At 40.7% G+C, this 22,273-nt stretch overlaps 2 protein-coding genes and 1 non-coding gene across 3 annotated transcripts; all 3 read right to left on the reverse strand.

Moving 5' to 3' along the window:
• Positions 1-1,246: 1,246 nt before the first annotated feature.
• On the reverse strand, positions 1,247-7,439 carry LOC139351033 (interferon-induced GTP-binding protein Mx). The gene is made up of 12 exons (XM_070992675.1): positions 7,205-7,439; positions 4,830-4,967; positions 4,549-4,703; positions 3,434-3,572; positions 3,149-3,347; positions 2,962-3,040; positions 2,749-2,871; positions 2,469-2,610; positions 2,236-2,394; positions 2,042-2,118; positions 1,654-1,920; positions 1,247-1,549 (listed from the first exon to the last, which is right to left on the reverse strand). The coding sequence occupies exons 1-12, from the start codon at positions 7,389-7,391 to the stop codon at positions 1,325-1,327; spliced, it is 1,890 nt and encodes a 629-aa protein (XP_070848776.1). The 5' UTR covers positions 7,392-7,439; the 3' UTR covers positions 1,247-1,324.
• A 2,700-nt stretch (positions 7,440-10,139) lies between these two features.
• LOC139351025 (interferon-induced GTP-binding protein Mx-like) lies at positions 10,140-16,418 on the reverse strand. Its single transcript, XM_070992662.1, has 12 exons — positions 16,164-16,418; positions 14,911-15,048; positions 14,632-14,786; positions 12,972-13,110; positions 12,538-12,736; positions 12,364-12,442; positions 12,148-12,270; positions 11,879-12,020; positions 11,512-11,670; positions 11,330-11,406; positions 10,991-11,245; positions 10,140-10,427 (listed from the first exon to the last, which is right to left on the reverse strand). The coding sequence occupies exons 1-12, from the start codon at positions 16,348-16,350 to the stop codon at positions 10,173-10,175; spliced, it is 1,908 nt and encodes a 635-aa protein (XP_070848763.1). The 5' UTR covers positions 16,351-16,418; the 3' UTR covers positions 10,140-10,172.
• Positions 16,419-17,585: 1,167 nt separating this feature from the next.
• On the reverse strand, positions 17,586-17,668 carry trnal-cag (transfer RNA leucine (anticodon CAG)). Its single transcript has one exon. It is a non-coding gene; the product is annotated as a tRNA-Leu (tRNA).
• Positions 17,669-22,273: the final 4,605 nt, after the last annotated feature.

A 22,273-nucleotide genomic window follows, 5' to 3' on the forward strand; every position in this document is an offset into this window, starting at 1 on the left:
TCGATTCATTCAAATGTGAATGACTGCTCAAAATGAGAATGTTACTGTGAACTATAACACTACACGTTGTTTTCAATTAAAAAAAAAAAAAACATTTGCACAAAGCAAGCTTATCCACTTTTCCATGTTGATAAGAGCATTAAAATGATAATTAATAGGACATTTAGAATAGATAAAAATGTGCAATTAATTTGCGATTAATTGCAAGTTAACTATGACATTCATGAGATTAATCACGATTAAATATTTTAATCGATTGACAGCACTAGTTTAAAACACTGAAACAGATTAACAAACAATTTCAAACACAATAAAACGCAGAAGATAAAACATTTCAATGAGATTTAATGGGAAACTGACCACACCATTTAATTATGAAGTTCGAGCATGTTTAGATGTTCATTAACGCCATTTTCAACAAGCTGCATTTTTTTGCCATGAAACATTTGTTTTTATAACACATCTGAGGACACAAGCATGTGTAACACCTGATGAATCCAATATTTTACATATAACAGAGGCATTAAACAGTTTAAAGATGAAGAATTACATTTTATATATAATAATACAGAAATAAATGAATGTAGAGTTGCAGAAAGCTGTTCGAAATATTCTTGACATTCAGGTCCAGATGATCTGGTGTAACCCTGGGCTGTGGGTAGACATATTCACAAAACCTCAAAAATAAAACATCTGTCACATGAAGAATTTATTTATTCATGAAGTAACATTGATAACACTTAAAGAAAACTCAAGCAAAGACAACGAAATGAAAGCAAAAGCAAGTTTTGATCACTCACACCCATTTTTTTTTTTTTTTTGGTTGTTGTTGCCTTTGCACAATGGACTTTTTTCTGATTGTTTCTGTCACTCATACAGCCTGAGGTATATGAACAAGTCTTGTGTCTCAGCTGGCCAAATTACAGACTTAATGCATATTTAAAGAAATATATTTGAGCAACCTTAAAAAGATGCATTTGGCAAGTTTTAGAACAATCTTTTCTGGGGATGTCAAAGTTCCCTGACAAGAACTGAACTTGGGATGTCTCAGAAATACAGCATGGTCCTATCATCAAAATTTGCTGTGTGAAATAACAGCCAATTAAAGTTCTGCAATGGCAACACATGTTACAGTACATTTAAAACAACTCCACATTGACCATGCATCACATTGACCTGTTCTGACCTAGTTATTACATCTGAAGCAAACTTGCCATTTGAGCACAGTACAAAATAAAAGTATAACAATCCGACAACCACTACTGTACTATACTATTTGACAAATGAAAGAGGTACAATAGACCCTGCCAGCCCTCGACCCCCTCTAGAACTCCACCAGATATGCACGAGCCTGTGTGAGGCGCTTAAGGCGACTCTGCAAAGCAGCCCTCTTGCTGCCGATGTCAAGATCCTCCTTCAGCAAGATCTCTGAATTCTCCTTGTCCTGAAGCATCTGCAGCATTTCCCTCTGCAGCTGGACAGCAGACTCCTGCAAAATCTGGTAGCGGATAACCAGGGGGATCTGGTCAGCCAGGCGCTGGCTGGCAATCTGAATGAGGAAAAATAAAGAAACATTTAAGTTAACAACCCCATTACTGAAAATGTACCCCCTGCATTGCTCTCATTGCTTTTCTTCGTGAATCATTGTCTTACTTTGTAATACGATTTAAGGTGCAGCATTAGCTCCTGAAGTGCTGCGTGATTATCCATGCTGTGCACAATACTCTTGAATTTAAATGATGGCACGTCAGTACGTTGTAAGCCATTCTTTTCATCCTCCTCCTCCTCTCTCTTTCTGTCACTCAAACTGCTGCTGTAGGTCCTGTCCTGAGAGTAAACAAGCAGCTCCATCTTGAACTGGGTTCTCAGCATGGATTCAGCTGTGGACTCTTTTTCTTGCTTAATGGCTTCAATCTTGCCCTAGAAAATAAGATGCTGGTGAGTATGAACACTCCCAAAATGAAGCAATTTAAATTCTGAGAGCCAAAATGCTGACAGTGACTATCTGAATGTCACCATAGAACTCTTAGAAGATGGCTACCTTGGCTGTTTTCACGAGGTTGGGAAATCCAGCAAAGCTACTCTGGGCCAGCTGAATGAACACCTTCCTAACAGCATCTGGAAGAAACAGAAATACAAGAAGATACAGCAACATGATCTCCACTCAGCACTCCATGTGTGGCTGTATGATATAAGCAAAAATGCATTCAATCTGTCTTATATTCAATCATATACCCCCAATGTCCTTGAGTCTCTTGACAGCTGGTTCTTCTAGCTGTTTGATTTGCTCCTTGACCATAAACTCGAAGGTCTTGTAGTTGATGAAGCCCGGCAGTTCTCTCCCACGGTACCTCTCTTCATACTCCTCCATCTCTCTCTCAATCCTCTTGTTAACTGCAATATAGAAACACATGTTTCAGAGTCCCGCTGATAGACAGCTGTAGACCACATCAAAATGCTACACTCACAGTTTTCTCCTGAGCGGTCAAGGTGGGCAATCCACTTCCCGAACTCTCTCCTGAGCGTAGAAAAGATGTTGAGCCTGTCTCCACACTTGAGTTCCTCTCCTGTAGTCAGACTGATGGCATCCTGAGTGAAAGCTGTCACTTTCTGCAGCACACACGTGACAGCAGACACAGCTGTTTACAGGTGTTTTATGTTTATTCAGCAAATATTTAAAATCCATACATGGTGGTGAGCATTTGTATGTGTAGCCAGGTAAATGTGATGCAGAGAGCCGGAGCTCACGTCAATGAGAAACACAAGTCTCTCAGCGGCATCAGATGGGGGTCCATTGCCATATCTCTCCAGCTCTGCACAAGTCTGTGCTAGTTTCTCCTCTATCTGCTCTTCCAGTCGAGGCAGAGATTTCTGCAAATCACACAGGGGTTAAAACTTAAACGCCTGAAGTAAACAAAGTAAGATATAGTAAACTCTTTAGGTCACACAGTAAGAGGTCACCTCAATGTGATGCACCAGCTCAAGGGTGAGTTTCTCAGCCAGTTTGGGAACAGTGGCATGGCCTTCATTGTAGAGAGTGCTATGAGAAAATAAAGAAAATAAAGCTGCTGAGTATGTCATTACATGTACAACAGCATAAATCACCATGAAAATGTTTGTTAAAATTACACCAAAGGGATGAACTTACTGGAAATGCACATGATCTCTGAAGAAGGCTTTCTCTTTTTCTATTGCTTCACTAAGAGACACCTTATCTGTGATCTCCTTCTGTCCTCTGCACCTCACGATCATGTAGCCCTTCTTCAGGTGGATGACCTCATTATGCACAATGTCCACCACTGTCTCTTCTGTGCCTTTGTCCACCAGGTCAGGCTTGGTCAAGATACCTGAGAGAGAGAGAAAGACAGAGAGTGAACAAATGAAAAATCAAGTAACCTGGCCAAGAGGCCCTTTCCGAAAATCAGCTGTTTACCCAAACTCCTCTCTCCATCAGGATCCACTTCCTGCGCCATCTTTAAAGCCTCTGTGGTTGCTATGTCCACGTTGCATGGAACAACCACCAAGCTGATGGTTTCTTGTTTTGTGATGAACCTCTGGATCAGACTCTTAATCTGAAATGATTAATTCGCATTGTACATTAGGTTATAAATTGAACAATTATCAGTTGTGCTTAAGGCAGTTCTATTCACATATTGAAGGAATATTACAGGACAAAAAGTCTACAGCCTTGCTACCAGCCCCTTTGAGGCTGTAAAGGGATAAAAGTGTTCAGTGATTTTCATGGCAGTCTTATTTGCTTTTGGCCTTTTGACTGGAGAGTCTCGTCAGTGGAATGGTCAATATGGGAAGTAATTCATGAGATGTTGTGTAGGGGTGGGAAGCACAGAGACCAAGTTTGATCTCATTGTTCATACTTTTCCTGAGAAAATAGGTGGGGAACCTCTTGATTGATTGATTGATTTGATTGCACTCATGGGGTAATTCATAAAAAAAACCATTTTTTTCCAGCAATACAAGAAAATGACATAAAGTAGTAAACTAAAATGTCCTTCTGAGTGATCCCTGAAGGCAGCATGTAAGTAACGGTTGATGTCACTTCAATGCATCACAGAGGCTCCAGCCAGCTTCTCAGCTCTCGGCTTCAAATGTGAAAAAAACAAATGGAACTGATAATAGTTGTTACACAGTTTAATGATGAACCAGTTGATGTCCTGACAACCTACAACACAAAATCACTGAGCTGCAAAGCAACAATCTACTATTGAGAGCAGGTCTTTTCAAAACTGACTCTTACAAAGACTCAGTTGTGCCCAAAACTGACCCAAACCTGGAAAACCAGCTAACATCATCATCACCATCTTCACTGCCATTTGACATCGGACGCCTCACCAAAGAAAAGCAGTTCCAGTCATCACAGATGTTAGTGTGATGTATGTGTTCAATTATTTAGTGACACTCGAAGGATGTTATGAAAGTTGAAATGGCCCTTGATAGAAAATAGGTTCCCCATCCCTGCCTTAGAACAACTTTCTATGAAAGAAATGACAACTGCTGACAGCATGCTTTCAGGACACTATACAAGCCTACCTGGTCTCCAATGTTCTCTGGTTGTCCCTTCACAGCCACCCTGGCAATACCGGGCAGGTCAATGAGCGTCAGGTCTGGAACATCAGGAGAGGCGATCTCCAGACTGATGAGGTCATCACTGATCCCTGATCCAACCCCTGCCATCTCATCCTGAGCTGGAGACAAAAGACGTGATGTGTGATGATTTCAAAGGATCGAAGTGCTGATTGCTGAAACCTAAAATAATTAAGTTATATCAATACTTGGCTTTTGATAGGGATTAAGAATGCCTTATGCTGTACCTTGTCGAATCAGTTTCTCCACATCTGCAGGGTCTTCTATCTCCTCCGTATAGCTCTGGTAGCTTATCTTTCCATACCAGTCCTCTCCTTCTTTCTTTCTCTTCATCTTTAGTTCGAGAGGACATCTTGTCACAATGCCTGAATTACAAAAGAGCGAATGATGAGAGGGGAAAATTCATGAAATCGAAAGAGTGCTTGGTGAAAATTAAGAAAAGCAGTATGCTATCTCACAAAACACAGATACCATCTTCATGAAAGTGGGATCATACAACTATGACAACCGAGTATTACGCCAAAGCAATGGAGCTGCCAGTCCAGCGTGTCAATGTTATGTGACATGTAACATGTTTTCATTCTTTATCAAGTTACCAATCATTAATATGCACTGTGTCATAGACTGTGTCATAGACTTTCAAAATAAATTTTGCCAAGGGACCAAAACTTCTTGGTTTGGTTTAGGTCAAGGTCAAGGTCAATTTTATTTATATAGCACATTTAAAAACAACCAAAGTTGACCAAAGTGCTTTACAGACTTCTAAGCACTACAAAAACAACATACATGAACATAAAATGAAGAAAGGCAATATATATGCAGCCAGGATGTCAACGCCCAACCGAACTGAAAGCCACTGAGTAAAGATGGGACTTCAGCTGGGACTAGATTCCGTAGTCCGAGCAGCCCTAATGTCCAGCGGCAGGCTGTTCCACAGTTTAGGGGCTGCCACTGAAAAGGCTCGGTCACCTTTAGTCCTGAGTCTGGATCTGGGGACCACTTGACTGGACGACCTCAGGTCTTTAATAGGTTTGTGGACCTGAATAAGGTCTGCTAAATAAGGTGGGGCCAACCCATGTAAAACTTTAAAAACAGGAAATAAAATCTTAAAAACTATCCTAAAATGAACAGGAAGCCAGTGAAGCGATGCCAAGACTGGGGTTATATGCTCCCGCTTTCTAGTCCCAGTTAAAAGCTGAGCGGCACCATTTTGGACCAACTGCAGCCGGCGGAGAGAAGACTGATCGAGGCCAACATACAGAGAATTACAGTAGTCCAGCCTGGTCGTGATCAGAGCGTGAATGATTCTCTCAAAGTCACCACGAGGAAGGTATGGCTTGAGTTTGGTGAGCATCCTTAACTGGAAGAAACTCTTTAACGACAGTGCTAATCTGTTTGTTGAAATTAAAGGCACTGTCAAAGAACACACCCAGGTTTTTAACAAAGGGATGAGTGACAAACCCTAAAGTGCCAAGAGTGCTAGTACAATGATCCAGCTTGTCAGATGAACCGAATACCACAACTTCTGTCTTGTCTTCATTGAGACAGAGAAAGTTTAGGCCCAACCATGATTTTAAGTCTTTTTAACAGTTAAACAAGGGTTCCAGAGAGTCCACACAATCTGCCTTTAAGAGCAGATAGATCTGAATGTCATCAGCAAAGCAGTGGAACGAGATATTATATTTTGTAAAAAATATTAATTTTATAAAAAAAATATAAATATAAATAAAAAAGGACAAAAACATGGTTTGGGTTTAAATATCTATTTGCTTAAAACAATGAACACTTGGCTATTTGTTTCACACAAGATTCAAAGCCCAGTCGACTGTGTGAAATCATGTGTTGGACCCGTCCATCCACCCTTACCTCCTTCTGCCAACATGCACTTCACCACTCTTAACACATTTGTCTTCTGCTTCCATCATTATTGGCCCTATTTGAACTGCACTTTCGTACACATGTACTTTTCACACAATTACAAGGCAAAATTCGACAGTGACACACTTGGTATGAGACTAGGCTGCAACCAGGCATGATGCTGGAGAGGTCAATATAAAATGTCAATATTTTCTTGCCAAAATCCATGATCCAAATTCAAACAGGTAGTAGTGTGGCCCTGTATGTACACCTCGTGAACACTTGCCTTTTAACATTGCCAGTATGTTGGCATGGTGCCATCAGCATTTAACTCAAACTATCGAGAATGGCTGTAGGCTAATTTGTTATTTTAAGTAAAATTCCTTCCTCTTTTCACTCCAAGCCTTTCTCTCAGTTCTTACAGAGGAGAGGAGGGATCAGGGTTGTCGGGACAGGACACAGCAGTGAGGGCCACATCAATTATTTATTTATTTATTTATTTATTTATTTATTTATTTATTTATTTTTAAATACTGCTGCACTTAATTTCTGCTCTCTTCCATTTGTGTCATCTTTTCATAATAATTGATTATTCTACTGTTTTGAGTGTCATCCTGTTTTTAGATAGATAGATAGATAGATAGATAGATAGATAGATAGATAGATAGATAGATAGATAGATAGATAGATAGATAGATAGATAGATAGATAGATAGATAGATAGATATTGTTTTCATTAACATACCACTTCCTCTTGGCAGAGCCACCCCTGACAGCGCCTCCAACACGGAGCTCTTCCCCGAGCTTTGGTCTCCAATCACGGCGATAGCAGGCAGCGCCAAGTCCTTCTCTACACCCAGAGAGCGAAGAGAGTCAATGAGGTCGATGCAGGGACGCACCTTCTCCTCATACTGCTGGTTCAGAGTGTTCATGCTGATGACTTCTTGTCTACAGCTGAGACTCGTCCGTGTGGAGTGAACAGCAGCAGACAGAGTGTGTCGGATGGAAAGTGGGGGCAGCTCAGTGATGGGGTTCAGTTTCGTTTCCTCGACTTTCGTTCCTTTCTCTGCCACTGAGACTGAGCGGATGCTGAATGCGGATGCCATCATTTACTGGGAGAAAAACATTCATGTAATGCTTGTTTTACAGGCCATGTGGTGAGATAGAGTTACTATTCCTACGCTGATTTAGATCTGATTTAAAAATCTGCCTGGCCATTCATCAGCATCACTAGCATCTTGGCTGTTAGTTTGTTCAACACAAGTGTTCTTAGTTCATACAGAAACTTTTTAAACAGTACAAAGACTGTAGTGGTTTGTTAATCAGCCTTTAATAAAAGAATGCCATCGTTTTTTATATGCATCTCAACTGTTTTTCACAGTTAACCTGCATGTTTTTCTATGCCCTCAATTAAAATTCACCTTATTTTCACCTGTTTCACTGAAAAGTCCGTTCTCAGTGCATCATGTGAACTGGAGTTTCCTCATCACACTTGACTGCAATCGTGTTGAACGTGTTAAACGTGTTAAAGTCGGGTTTAAGGTGAGCGTAGAGAAGCCTTTCCTCTTCAGCTGTAGGATGTGAAAGAAGTCTTTAGCGTCAAGGTGAGCACACACATCACTCTGCAGTGACGCTCAAACACCCAAGTGACAACTGAAAACACATTTAAAGGTTAAACTTTCACTGTTATATCGAAACTGACTGTTCTATAAGTCTGCCTCCTATTGCACCCCCAGTTAACTCATACTCAAAACCTATTATTATTATTTTTTAAATCTGTTGAAACTTTTGAAATGACTAGAACTGAAATTAAATCCATGACGGCTCACTTTCTCCCTCTCAAATCTTACTTCAGTTTCATGGACGGACCTATTGTCTTTATTTTAGGATCAATTAATAATGTTTTTAAAGGGTTTTTGACCTGGCATCAGTGGAAAGTAACTACATTTCTTCTAGTCCTTACATACAATTTTGAGGTACTTGTACTTCACTTTGAGTACTTTTTATACTAATTTCTTCCCTACGTCTCACAAACTGTACTTTTCTCTACATGTATTAGTACTTCAGTACTTCTCTACTTTCACTCCCTTGCCAGCCGCACCCACCTGCCCGCTCACCTGATCACACACCTGAGATTCATTCCTAATCAGTCTAGTATTTAAGCTGCTCTCCCGCCCTCACTCAGGGCCTGACTGTTCTTTGTTTTCATCTAAGACTGTCCAACACTTACTATTGGACTGATCTCTTGTTGCCTAACCTGTCTGCCTTTGACCATGTCTGTTCTCCTGTTCCCCAGTGAATACCTCAGCCTTTTGTCTCCAACCATGAGTCTTGCCCTGCACTTCCTGGATTCTTTGTTCACCTTTGACTGTTTGGTGTGTACTGCACCAAACATTTAAAGACTCTGAAATTTGATGTTATGCACTTCCTGGGTCTTTGCCTGCCTGTGTTTTGATGTTTGGCTCACCAAACATTTCAAATCTGTATTCCACTGAGAGGCTATTGTTCTGAACTGATCACTGAACTGCTTTGCTACTTATTGCTCTGCCAAGCCTAAAATGAAAGTTTCCATAAGCCATACCCGTGTCCTGGTAGTACTGTGATTGGGTCGGCGCGCGCGCACACACACACACATACACTACATTGAATGCACATTTTATGCATTTGTTAGTACTAGTCACCAGATATCTGTGCCTGAGCTCATACCATACCAAGCTTGTTAGTGTTACTTATTAGCCAGCTAATACATTAGCCTTGGATTAGTCTTCACATGAGATGACCAAATGCTCGTGGGAGCAAATGTAAAAGTACAATGGTTGGTTCTTTTCATGCTGAACCATTAACTGAACACTTCTGTTTATTTATTTTGGGGGCATTTGATGCTTTTATTAGACAATACCAGTAGAGACATGACAGGAAACAAGGGAGAGAGAGATGCAACAAAGGTCCCCAGCTGGACTTGAACCCAGATGTTGTCCCTTACTGTCATCATGTTTTAACACTAAAAAAATAAAAACTACATAAGAACAAATGGTAATAATGAGGAAAATTATTACGCTAGTGCTCATGTTATTTTCCACAGAAATCAAGTGTACAACAGAGAAACAGAAACCTCCCCTTTTCCTTGTATTTCTGTCTCCTTCTCCCCCGTGTGTGGTCTGTCCCTCCCTGTCTCTCTGTGTGGATGGGTTGCACTAACAGGAGTGGCTCCGCCTGTCCACGCCTCCTCATCACCTGAGCACACCTGAGACTCACCAGCCCGCCTTAATGCTAAATGTATCAATGGTAATATTCTTCAAAAAGCACAAAAGTCAACAAACATATCTAATCTAATGCTTTATCAAGGCAATACAAGAGAAATTTACAGTATGTTTTCAGCTTGATATCAGACAGTAGGTTACGTACACCTTACAATCTATAACACCTGGTTTTACAATTCTAGACTGACATGTTATCCCATCCGACAGCCAAAATGCTAACTTCATTAGCATGCAAACCTCTAACATCATTTCCTTTATTTGCTAACCTGTTTCTTTCACACTGTACACACTATCAGGAATAATATTTTGGGTGTTACCTGATATTACGTTAATGCTGCTCAAAGTTCTCTGTCATTCAAGTTGTCTTCAAAAGACTGCTACAAGACTAGACACCCCTCCCTACTGTTTCTGCACAGAAATGTAATGATTCTACAAATCTAGTTTGCACTGCAGTTATGTGGCGTTGAAGTTGTATATGTTCATACTAAAGTCGGTCAGCAGAATGCGTGCCTTTGACAGGCGCTTGAGGCGATTCTGAAGGTGGATTCTCTTGGTTTTAATGCCAGAGTCCTCTTGAAGGAGGGGCCCGGCTTTGTCCTTGTCCTGAAGCATCTGCAGCATTTCCCTCTGCAGCTGGACGACAGACTCCTGCAGCATCTGGTAGCGGATCACCAGGGGGATCTGGTCAGCCAGACGCTGGCCGGCAATCTGTGGTTCAGATAACATGTTTGATTTCCATAGAAAAACAGATTATTTCTACAAATTATTAACATTGAAGAATTCTTTGGTAGTACATATGTGTTCATGACCAACCAGATTACTTGCTCATCAGTAATACAGATGTCTTTATGATGTCTTTTCGTGTATAATACAGATGTCTTTTTGTGTATGATACGTGTTTAATAACTTATGTATTAGCAACAATATTCTTGATTTATAAATAAAACAAAGATTCCATCATGATCACTACCAAAGATGTGTGTCTATGAATGATTAGGATGTCATTGCTAAACCATAAATAACCTAATTATAGATTAATTAGAACTTCATTATGATTTAAGTATTCATGAAAGACTTAAAGACTCATTTTAAATTGTTGCCTTTGTAAAGTTTATCCTGTTGGCTATTTTTGACTGAGCTATTGTAAACAATTACACTAATAAATTACAGTAGTTCTTGAAAACTCTGTAGCTCAAATTCTTTTCTAGCTTTATAAAGTATCTGCAATGCGTGTACTGTATTATTTGACGTACAACATGTAAATGACATACTTGGTAGTAGGATTTAAGGTGTTTGACCATCTCTTTCAGGGTGGCCCCATTGTCATGACTGCTCACAGTGCCACTGTGGCCTTTGTTCCCTTGTAGAGGAGTGAAGCCAGCCATTTCATCTTCCCTCTTCCTCTTCCCTAACTTCTTGCTGTATGTGCTGTCCTGAGTGTAAACTATCGACTCCATCTTAAACTGAGTCCTCAGCATGGACTCTGCTACGATCTCCTTCTCCTTTTTGATGGCTTCAATCTTCACCTAAAGGAAAGAAACATTTATCTACGTGTCAGTAAATATTCAACAGTGTTAACTCATAGCTGCAAAGGTAAATGAAAGTGACACCTTGGCTGTTCGGATGAGGTTAGGAAATCCAACAAAGCTGCTCTGTGCCACCTTAAACAGCTCTTTCTTCACAATTTCTAAAACAAAACAAAAATCAGACAGACTGAACAATACAAGATCAAATAACTCAAATGTATTAAATATCCAGTCTGCAATCACTGTAGCATCATGAGAAGACATGCCTGCCACTTCCTTGAGTTTCAGGACAGCAGGCTCTTCCAGCTGTTTGATCTGCTCCTTGACCATTCCCTCAAATGTCTTGTAGTTGATGAAGCCTGGTAGCTCTCTCCCACGGTACATTCGTTCATACTGAGCCACCCCTCTCTCAATATTCCAGTTGACTGCAAAACGGAAGAAAAGACGTAGATCAAAACTTGTTTGGCAGTGGTCATTACAGCAGTCTGGAGCAAAACGTAAACATAAAAGTGACCATCATTTCAATTTTAAAATAGGTTGCTAATGTGTTTTACTATCTTACTCAAGAGAGTTTCAGTTTTGTAGTACAGACGAAACAACAAAGCCATCAAAAGTACATGTTGATGCACTTACATGTTACCCCAGAGCGGTCTATGATCTCTTTCCATACCACAAACTCTTTTCTGAGTAAGGAAAAGATGTTGAGCCTGTCTCCATATTTGAGGTCCTCCCCTGTAGTGAGGCTGACAGCATCTTGTGTGAATGCTGTCACTTTCTAAAATACAGGTTCACGTAAAACAAGAGAGTAAATGAGTTTTTCCAGACGCTCAAATCACTTTGACTAGAGTTTTGGGTTGAAGGTGCAGTATTTTAGAAGTGTAAAAAGTGTCAAGTAAACTCACATCAATGAGAAACACGAGTCTCTCAGCTGCATCAGGTGGGGGTCCGTTGCCATATCCGTCCAGCTCTGCCTGAGTCTGCATTAGTTTCTTCTCTATCTGCTCTTCCAGTCGAGGAAGAGATTTCTACAAGTCACACAGGGGTCAAACCTTTACTATCTGATGTGAGCAAAGTAATCTGTAGTGAACTGTTAAGGTGAAACGCTAAGAAGTATTCACCTGGATATGATGCACCAGCTCAAGGGTGAGTTTCTCAGCCAGTTTAGGAACAGTGGCACGGCCTTCATCATAGAGAATCCTCAAGCGAAAATAAAAAGCTACTGAGTACATGCTGCACAACATGTCAAACTGCAAATCACTGTTTGCATAATTACCCCAAAGGGATGAACTTACTGGAAATGCACATGATCTCTGAAGAAGGCTTTCTCTCTTTCTATTGCTTCACTAAGAGACACCTTATCTGTGATCTCCTTCTGTCCTCTGCACCTCACGATCATGTAGCCCTTCTTCAGGTGGATGACCTCATTATGCACAATGTCAACCACGTTCCCTTCTGCGCCTTTGTCCACCAGGTCAGGTTTGGTCAAGATTCCTGAGAGAGAGAGAGAGAGAGAGAGAGAGAGAGAGAGAGAGAGAGAGAGAGAGAGAGAGAGAGAGAGAGAGAGAGAGAGAGAGAGAGAATGTAACAATGTACAGACTGAGTGGAGACAGTCTGGCCATAGAAACAGGCTCTCACAGGCATTAATGTAACTGTAATTTGAATTTATATTTGACATCTGAATCACCAAAGAGTTCAATGGCCTTTTACAAAAAAACACTCTATTTACCCAAACTCCTCTCTCCATCAGGATCCACTTCCTGCGCCATCTTTAAAGCCTCTGTGGTTGCTATGTCCACGTTGCATGGAACAACCACCAAGCTGATGGTTTCTTGTTTTGTGATGAACCTCTGGATCAGTCTTTTAATCTGAAAGTATGAATTTATATTATATCAAGTATAAGTATACAGTTAGAAAGTGTACAGCTATTAAGTAACGACTGTTTGGGGTTGTGGTACTCAAACAATGAACAAACACATTATTACAAGAGTAAAACTCTACCCACGTTAAAGGTCTTGTGAGGCTGTAGTGGGCATTACATGTAAGAGAACTAAACTGTAAACTGTTGGATGGATTAGAAATGGAGATAAATCTTAGATTCTTACAACTAGTTGTGCAACAAATATAAGAATGTGGCCAAAAAAGATCTTATTTCAGTTATTTCAAGTATGTCGTCAATGACTGACCATTACAGGATCCTGAACAGTGATTGTCCAGTCACAGCTCAGCAGCCAGGCACGGTAGGCCAGTGTTTGCATTTGTCCACATGATGAAGCAGTGTGCATGGGATATATTAGGAGTAATACTGTAAATATGGAGGGTGATGTCATTTTTCAGCCTTTTCAAAATCAAAAATACAAGAGCAAATGTAAAATGAATGAATTGAACTGCATTTTAACCAGTTTTGAAACACGCAACAACTGTTAGCATGTCCAGTTAATTAGCTTGCTACCTGTAGTAGTGACCTAGAGTTCCAAGTTTTGTAGGAGTTTTCTTCCCTCAAACCTTGTTCCACCATGAATGAATGGCACGTCCACTGTGTACTGTCCCACTATGAGGAAGCATGTCTTGGATGCTACTGTAATGTATTAGAGTGCTGCCGTCATCCTGCTCCAAAATGGGGAAATTTTCAACCCAAGCCAAACTCATTATCCAAGACAGTGTTAGGTTCGCCAAAGACATTGGTTAGTCCTCCTCACGCTCAGACTGTTAAAACACACCATTTGAAAATATAATCATGTATGTAAAATAAGCAGCTTACAGAGGGACAGATGGGAGGCTTCTTTTAACTCCAGAAGGTGCCCAAGAATCATTTGTACGTTTTCTTGAGCATCAAAGCAATACAGTGATATGTCTGTGCATCCAGGGGTATATTGTAAGCAGGTACTGCTAATAGCTCATTCGGTGTACATAACATTGCAAGTTTACCAAAAATGTAAAGAGATTTCTTCAAAAGTTCCAGTAGATTCAAGTTGGAGCCCATAGCTAACTAACTCGATAGCAACACAGTACTTTTATTTTCACCATTATTGCCAGAGGGGAGAGTGACAGAGTGGAAAGGGGATGACATGCAGCAAAGGGCCACACATTGGAATCAAACCCAGGCCGGTGCAGTAAGAACATAGCCTTACTACACGGGGGGCGCACACTCTACCAGGTGAGCTTCATGGGTGCCCTGACAAGACACATTAATCTTTCCTCTTCGCAAAAGTCTCCAAATTTCAGAGTTCCAAAACGCAAAACATAATTCAATCTTCAGAAATCAGCAAAGTCATTAGGATTCATCATTTGAGGGCCATGAATGTTTGTACCAGATTTCATTAAAAACCTGTCCAATTGTTGGCAAGATATTTTACACCAGACCAAAGCCGAATCCTGAACAACCACACCTGGTCTCCAATGTTCTCCGGTTGTCCATTCACAGCCACCCTGGTGATGCCGGGCAGGTCGATGAGCGTCAGGTCTGGAACATCAGGAGAGGCGATCTCCAGACTGATGAGGTCATCACTGATCCCCGACCCGACACCGGCCATTTTATCCTGAGCTGGAGACAAAAGACATGATGTGTGATTATTACAAAGCATGGGAGGGCTGGTCACTGATTCACTCATTTAACCTCCTTCAGTACGTTGTTTTTGAGAGACATTTAAGAGTGGCGTATACTGTACCTTCTCTAATCTTCTTCTCCACAACTGCAGGGTCTGTCATCTCTTCCTCGTGGTCCTTGTAGCTTAACTTTCCGGACCATTCCTCTCCTTCCTTCTTTCTCTTCATCTTTAATTCGAGAGGACATCTTGTCACAATACCTGAAGAAAATTAAAGTAAAATCCACTGTACAGTTGGATCTCAGATCATTGAGACAATATCTCTGCATAGCACCGGGCTGGTTTAAAGTCAGTTTTGAACTGATGTAGCACTGGTCCACCAGTGGTCTGCTGCATCGAACGCAAACCTGAACTAATGCCAGCTATCAGAGCTAAGCTAAATCAAGACAGCCACAGCCTGGATTTTGATGCACTTCTATTCATGCAGTAACAATATGAGGACGTCTAAAAGGACAAAGAAAGACTTGTAGAAATAATTTCCCATGTTTTATATATCAAATAAAAACAATGCGGCACATCTAGGACTACGGTTTTTACGTTTCCATTTATTGTCAAGTAAATTTTAAGTAAAATTTTGAAATGTTGCAAGAAAGAAAAAAACAAACCAACAAACAAAAAATGCTAAATTAGGCTACGCAACACACAGTTTGTCAGAAGGTGGCAGCATAAGCTATATTAAGCAGAGAGAGAGAAAAAAAGAGGAGCAGAAGTTTGTTTGTTTGGACAGGTTAGAATTGTTCTTTCATTTCAGCTAGTATTAGCCAGGGTTCATGCTGTCTGGAGATGAAGATTATGAAGGCTATTATGGGAATGTCCAGGAGGACGACAGCGAAAACCGCTTCTTCTTCTCCTCTTTTGGCTTTGTAGTGGAAACACTCACATGAGTTTTGTTCACTTGGTCAGAACTTATTCAACAATTTTGCCATTTCCATCAAGTGTTGTGAGTCAGCAGGAGTCAGGCAGTGGTGTTCATGTGTTTTTGGGGAGGAGATGGGATTTTTCACTTGCATACTTGCAAAATCTGTCTTAATCTTGCTGGTTTACCCAACTTTAACAACTCCAGCTTTTAGAATTGGGTGTTGGTATTAATATTTCAAATAATCTGTAATAACAGTCTATATGCTATTCTCTCTAATAGGATGTCATCCTCATTTTTTTTGGTCAACATTTGTCGTTTCTGCTGTGATATCCGCTAAATTAATCCATTACTTATTCCTGCTGGATCCTTTAAGGAAAACAGAGAGATGATAAATGACGCACACAAAAACGTATTAATGTTTTGTCCTCTTTTGAAGTTATCAATGTTAATGTCCTACCACTTCCTCTTGGCAGAGCCACCCCTGACAGCGCCTCCAACACGGAGCTCTTCCCCGAGCTTTGGTCTCCAATCACGGCGATAGCAGGCAGCGCCAAGTCCTTCTCTACACCCAGAGAGCGAAGAGAGTCAATGAGGTCGATGCAGGGACGCACCTTCTCCTCATACTGCTGGTTCAGAGTGTTCATGCTGATGACTTCTTGTCTACGGCTGAGACTCGTCCGTGTGGAGTGAACAGCAGCAGCAGCGGAGTGTGTCGGATGGAAGCTGCGGAGAAAGTTGATGGTTTCGTTTCCTTGTCTTTGGTTTCGTTTCGTTTGCTGTGGATGGCTGAACTGATACCGCACGTGAAGCCCTCTAGCAGTAAGTAGTGGTTACATAATCCAGTTAAGTGTACAGAATAAACCCTTTGTGATTGTTGACTTCATTTGTAGTATTCCAATCTCTAATAGCATTTTGGAGCCATTGAGCAACTCTTTATCGGCACTGAAGTTAGGTTCCACCGAGACTCGAATTCGGGTCACTGGATTCACAGGACTCATAGCACAACTCATTTAAACAATTTTGAAAGTTACATGATGACAGTAAGATAAAGTCTTTTCCTTATGGTTTTTCAGGGAAATTTTACTGTCAAATGAATAATACTGTCTGTTTGCATCACTGCAATATGTCTGAACGAGTACGTGAGTGTACAGAGAGGAAAAACAAGCAAAATCCCAAAAGTATTTTACAGGATTCAACAGCTCCATCTAGTGGAGAAGAGACGCCTCTGAAAAACAGGCAACTTTGTGATTAAATATAAATGACTGGAAATCATTTGTAGTTACCAGTGTGCGCTGTTTATGTATCTATCTTGTGTGTCTTTTCCTCAAAGTATGTGTATTTTAATCAGTGATTATTTTATCACATTTGCTTAATCTGTAAGCATAACACATCATACTGCTTTTAAAGAAATCTTTAGAACAAACCAGAAAAGTAGCACTTAAGGAAGAAATAACAAATTATAGTGGAAATAGAAAGAATCATGATGGGAATGATTTTGCTATAATGTTGAGATTACGTCTCTGAACACTATACCATCATCAGACCTTATCAGATATGACTGGATATGCCTGTAGAGATTTCAGAAATTGCTTGAGCTGTTGGGGCTAAATTCAGCATACCATGGCTTCACATTAAATGGACTTTGACTTTTACACCAGTTTTTCCTGCCCTTTCGTCGATTTTCTTAGTAAAAATTGTGTCAGTAGACAACCCAACACAGATCGTCATTTCGCGTCTTTTACTGCCTTTAAGACTACGATATTTTCGTAGCTGATCCGTACGTACCATATTATGTACGTTATATCAGAGGTAGAGTTATACATAGAGAGTTATATATGCTTATTATTACGCCTGTGGGGATACATAGCTTGAAAATTAATGTCAGAAGTGGGATTCGAACCCACGCCTCCAGGGGAGACTGCGACCTGAACGCAGCGCCTTAGACCGCTCGGCCATCCTGACTATAACGCTCCCCTGCACGATGGGAGAAAATAGTCTCACTTGTTTTTGAACTGTTGCCACATAGAAACAGAAATATTTTGTGAGGATAAAAACTGTCGCCTTACCAGAAGAGTGTCTTAAATGAATTTCATTTAGTGTCACCTGGTGTTTCGGATTTACATGCGGGGGGCTCACAGGGTGCATTTCTCTCAGCAGTCCCCTTAAGCTTTGGCGATATTTAACATGGGTGTGACACCATACATACAGCATATAAATTAATAATACGTCCCCTTTAAATGCCATAATTTAAATCCATAGACCTGATTGGTTCTCCAGAGCCAGCTGGGTCTCAGTGTCTTGTCAATAATAAGCACTACATGTCGTGTTTTTCATTGTTGACGTAAAACTAATAAAGACTGCAGTGCATTTTCAAGCCTAGCTTCCATAATTTGCACATCTGGACCAAGTGAGAAAATGAAATGACAAAACTAATGTTTACGCCGTCTTACACAGTGTATTTGAATGTTCAAATTTGTCGAGGTGAAACGAAACATCTCCCTGTCAACTTAAAAGCACAAAAACAAGTATGTACAATGTGACTGTGTAAACAGATTTTTGTCCCCACAACGTGATAAATACCAGGTCACATGCACGCACGCACACACACACACACACACACACACACACACACACACACACACACACACACACACACACACACACACACACACACACACACACAGATAATGATAACAGTTACAGAGAGTCAGTGCAGTAGAGCAGCAGTTTCCAACCACCGGGGCCATTTGTTACCGGGCAGCACAGAGAGACTAACCAAAAAATGTTTTATTGATCATCAGAATCTGAGTTTTATTTTGAAATTTATGGTGTAAGATCGCTGTCAAAAAGACGTGTCCATAAATAAAGTTTCGTATTTGTAAAGTTAACAAATTTGTGTCATAAAAGTTGTTTTACAAGAAAAAATTCTGCTGTCATATACCTGAGTCTGTGAAATTGGGTTCGGGTTACGAGTGTTTTTACAGAGTATGAGTCTAAAAGCTGTGAGTGCAAAGTCTTGAAATACAACTCATTTTTCTACAACTACGAAGTCTTCACTGTGAATACGAATTCAAGTTTGCGGGTACGACTCGAAAAGCGCTGAAATGACGTCACTGAGGTCACAGTCACTGCGCATGCGCATGCCCCAGACGAAAAACATGTAGGGCAACGCCGCCAACCCCGAAGAGACTTTACAGGTAATGTCGATAATAACGTGCATAGCTGTTATTGATTTCATAAAATCGAACCATTTTATACAATATACATTTCTTGGACTCACATACTTATTGCTTTAGATTGCAAGCTAAAGATATTTATATGCCGATGAAGCTAGCTTAGTGCTATCGTTACTGGGTGCTATCGTTCATAATTTTCGACCAGAGCATTAACAGTCAAGCCAGATTTGGGATGAATTAACGTGAACCAGTAACTTTGTGTAAAGTTAACACGGAAAGAGGGAGAAGGTTGATATGGAAAAATAAACCCGGACATGATGAATCATCCTGCTTATTGCATGGTGTATGTCCGAGGGAGATGCCAGCATTTACAAATGTTTAGCTGTGTTCATTTTTCAGTTCTACACGAACTAACATAGTAGCGTTTCGCCATATAGCACAAGCTAACGCTAACCGCTAGCTTCTAGTTAGCAATCATCACGGTCTTCATATGTAAATCCAGCGACCAGGTCGGTCAAGCGATACATGCACGGACGCTTCACCGGGTCTAAGCTTCTGGAATTTGTGAAAGTAATGCATTTGGAAATATCTTCTAAACTGGTGTATGTTAGAAAAGCCCAGGGCAAAACGAGTGTATGGTTGAGACTGCTACATCCCAGCACAATTTACACTCCAAGCGTTTTTTCTGTGGAGTTTATTTATGAGTGATCCTTTTCTACGCTGCATGCAGCTGTTGGCATAGCTATACACATAAGATAAAACTGATGTCACTTCTCTCTTTTTACATAGGCCAGTGCATCATTACAGTTACCTGCTGTTGATCAAATGTAGCAGTGAGCTGTTGCAGCCTTTAGTGCTTGAATTTGCACTGTAACAGTGCTGTCATGTTTTACTCCTAAGTATGGCCTGTTATCATAAAAATATAATTTCGCACTGCATTACAGCAAGAATGCTGTTAGAGGACAAACCACCACATCATCAGGGGATCCTCTTTTCAAACTGAGCTTTCCAAAGTTCATGAAGAGAGAGTGCAGTGAAGACTGAGGCCACATTCGTGTTAACTTTTTTTTTTTACATTTATATTGTACATGTCACACAATAAATAAACCAAAAACTACACACTTAAATACAGAATTCAAAGTGCAAAATGTCACTATATTAACAGTCGTTGAATAATCCAATAAATGATACTAATGATTCACGTTTTTCTGTGTATCTGTGTATTGGACAGGGTATATTGATGATTTGATGGACATGATCACGGAGAAGATCTTTGTCGACCCATCATAGTACAGAGCTGAGATTCTGAAGATAAACATCCTGACAGACAAGGAGGTCACCAGCTACACGTTGAGATGCAGTCGGGGGGCGTATCTTCCCTGGGCGTCAGGAAACTCCCAACGTATCTGAAGTACTACGAGTGATGGGATGATACGCAAATCTTCTGGCCGAGGAAGCTCCAGCACCAGCTCACAAAACTCATATAGGCTAGATACCTGTAACAACTGAGAAAATTGAACATTATGTTAGTCAAAAGGTTCTATAATGTCAACATCTGTATTCACATTTTTCTAATATGTATTCAGTGATTCCTTCACTTGTACTGTATTTCCATGTACAAATATTCATGACTGCAGTCACTAAATATTTACTGTACATCTATAAAGTGTTTCATGTGAATAAGTGTGTAATATACAGTATTTGCTATGGAAAAACTTTGCTATATGTTCAAGAAAAAATATGACTGACTTTATTTAGTTTATTATGCCGTATGAACAATGAAGTTGGTTAAGATGAAACTCACTGCTCTGTCCCCCATAGCTGTAAAGGACCGTAGTCAACCCTGTAAGTGTTGTATGCACCTTTAGGCAAACAGGTTCGAAACCTGGATGGTGATCATGCCTGGAGGCCTTGCTGCAGCCGTCTTGTAACATGTTATGCGTAACATAAGGTCAGTATCTGCAGTGGCATGTTATCTGCAATCATACACTGCGATCATACTGCAAATGCAGGCAAAGATACTGTGACCTGTGACACCTCCTGGCAGCGTATGTTCTCAGGCTCTGACTGCATTGTTGCACAATTTCCACATGTGTACTGATACAATCAAATAAAAATAAAAGAATTCATGCATGTATAAAGCTAAAGAAATAAGAAACGTTGCATACCAGCATTTTCAGTCAATAACAGCACCCCCTTTTTTTTTACATTTGAATGTGTGTGCTCTAGCTAGCTACTTTTCCTCAGCCTGAAGTGAAAGGTAAGTAGTGCTGCTCAGCAGTGTCGTCTGTGTGCTCTGCCCCTGCATGTGTAAATGAGACGGAGCGCTGAAACTAACAGCGCAGTTAGACTGGTCAATGTCTCAGCAACCCAGTGACTGCTAGAAACCCCCTCCTCTTTATGTAAACAACCAGGACCTTCGGACTCTGCTTTCAAATGATACCAGGCTTGTGTGGTTTGTGTGACATGGGGAAATCAGCGGCCGCGCTAAAGTGGAACATGCCCATATATTATGTTTCGTTTGGGTGCAAATGCTTGGTAGAGGCTTTTAGCTGAGTTTCTCCCCGTCATTCTGGTATGCTACAAGTTAAGATTGGTGCTTCCTAGCGTGAGCATTGACTGTCTGAACTGCGGGCCTCTCATGCTGTCTCCTGTACAGGCGGAGCTCATACTGAAGAGAAAAAAATAGAAAGACGTTTTTTAGACTAACCTTTCAGAAGCGTCCTGCTGAATTCTCTGAGGTTCTGAGCCTCCCCTCCTTCAGGATCCGATTCAGGTTCGAACACGTACGGTTCAACTACTGACGAACTCGGTCTGTTTACTGCCGCCATGTCCGCTACTTTCACATGCGTAGTGCAACATCAGCCTACGCTCTCCGCTCTCCCCGTTACCACGGTAACATGGGTGGGAGAGCAGCAGCTCATTTGCATTTAAAGCTACAGACACCAGAAACAGCACATTCTGAAAGGGACTGAAACAGAGGGAAATAGAGGGAGGCAAGAATCTTTTCCTGAAAGCTATTTCCAGCAAACAGCTTCAGAAACATGTTTGATGGAAATCATAGACTTATGTAACTTATTGAAAAAACTTCATAATATGTCACCTTTAAAGTTATGAAGTTTAGTTTTGTTAATGTCATGTTTTTTGGGTTGGTGTTGAAAATGGACTGAAGACCATCTGAAGCCTGGAGACGTCCACCTTTAGAGAGCGAAGACAAAGCAGCAGCAGTTTGTGTTCGCAGGGTTAATGTTAATGTGCTTCATCAGGAGGTGGAAATCACCTGTAACTGAATGTAAACCTCAGTGAGTGAAAAACATCATCACATAGAGCTTCAGATACCTTTTTTAAACATTATTTCAACATGAACGATGACTGTGGCCATTGAAAACAC

This window comes from Chaetodon trifascialis, chromosome 3 (genome assembly GCF_039877785.1).
Source record: "Chaetodon trifascialis isolate fChaTrf1 chromosome 3, fChaTrf1.hap1, whole genome shotgun sequence".
NCBI lineage: Eukaryota > Metazoa > Chordata > Actinopteri > Chaetodontiformes > Chaetodontidae > Chaetodon > Chaetodon trifascialis.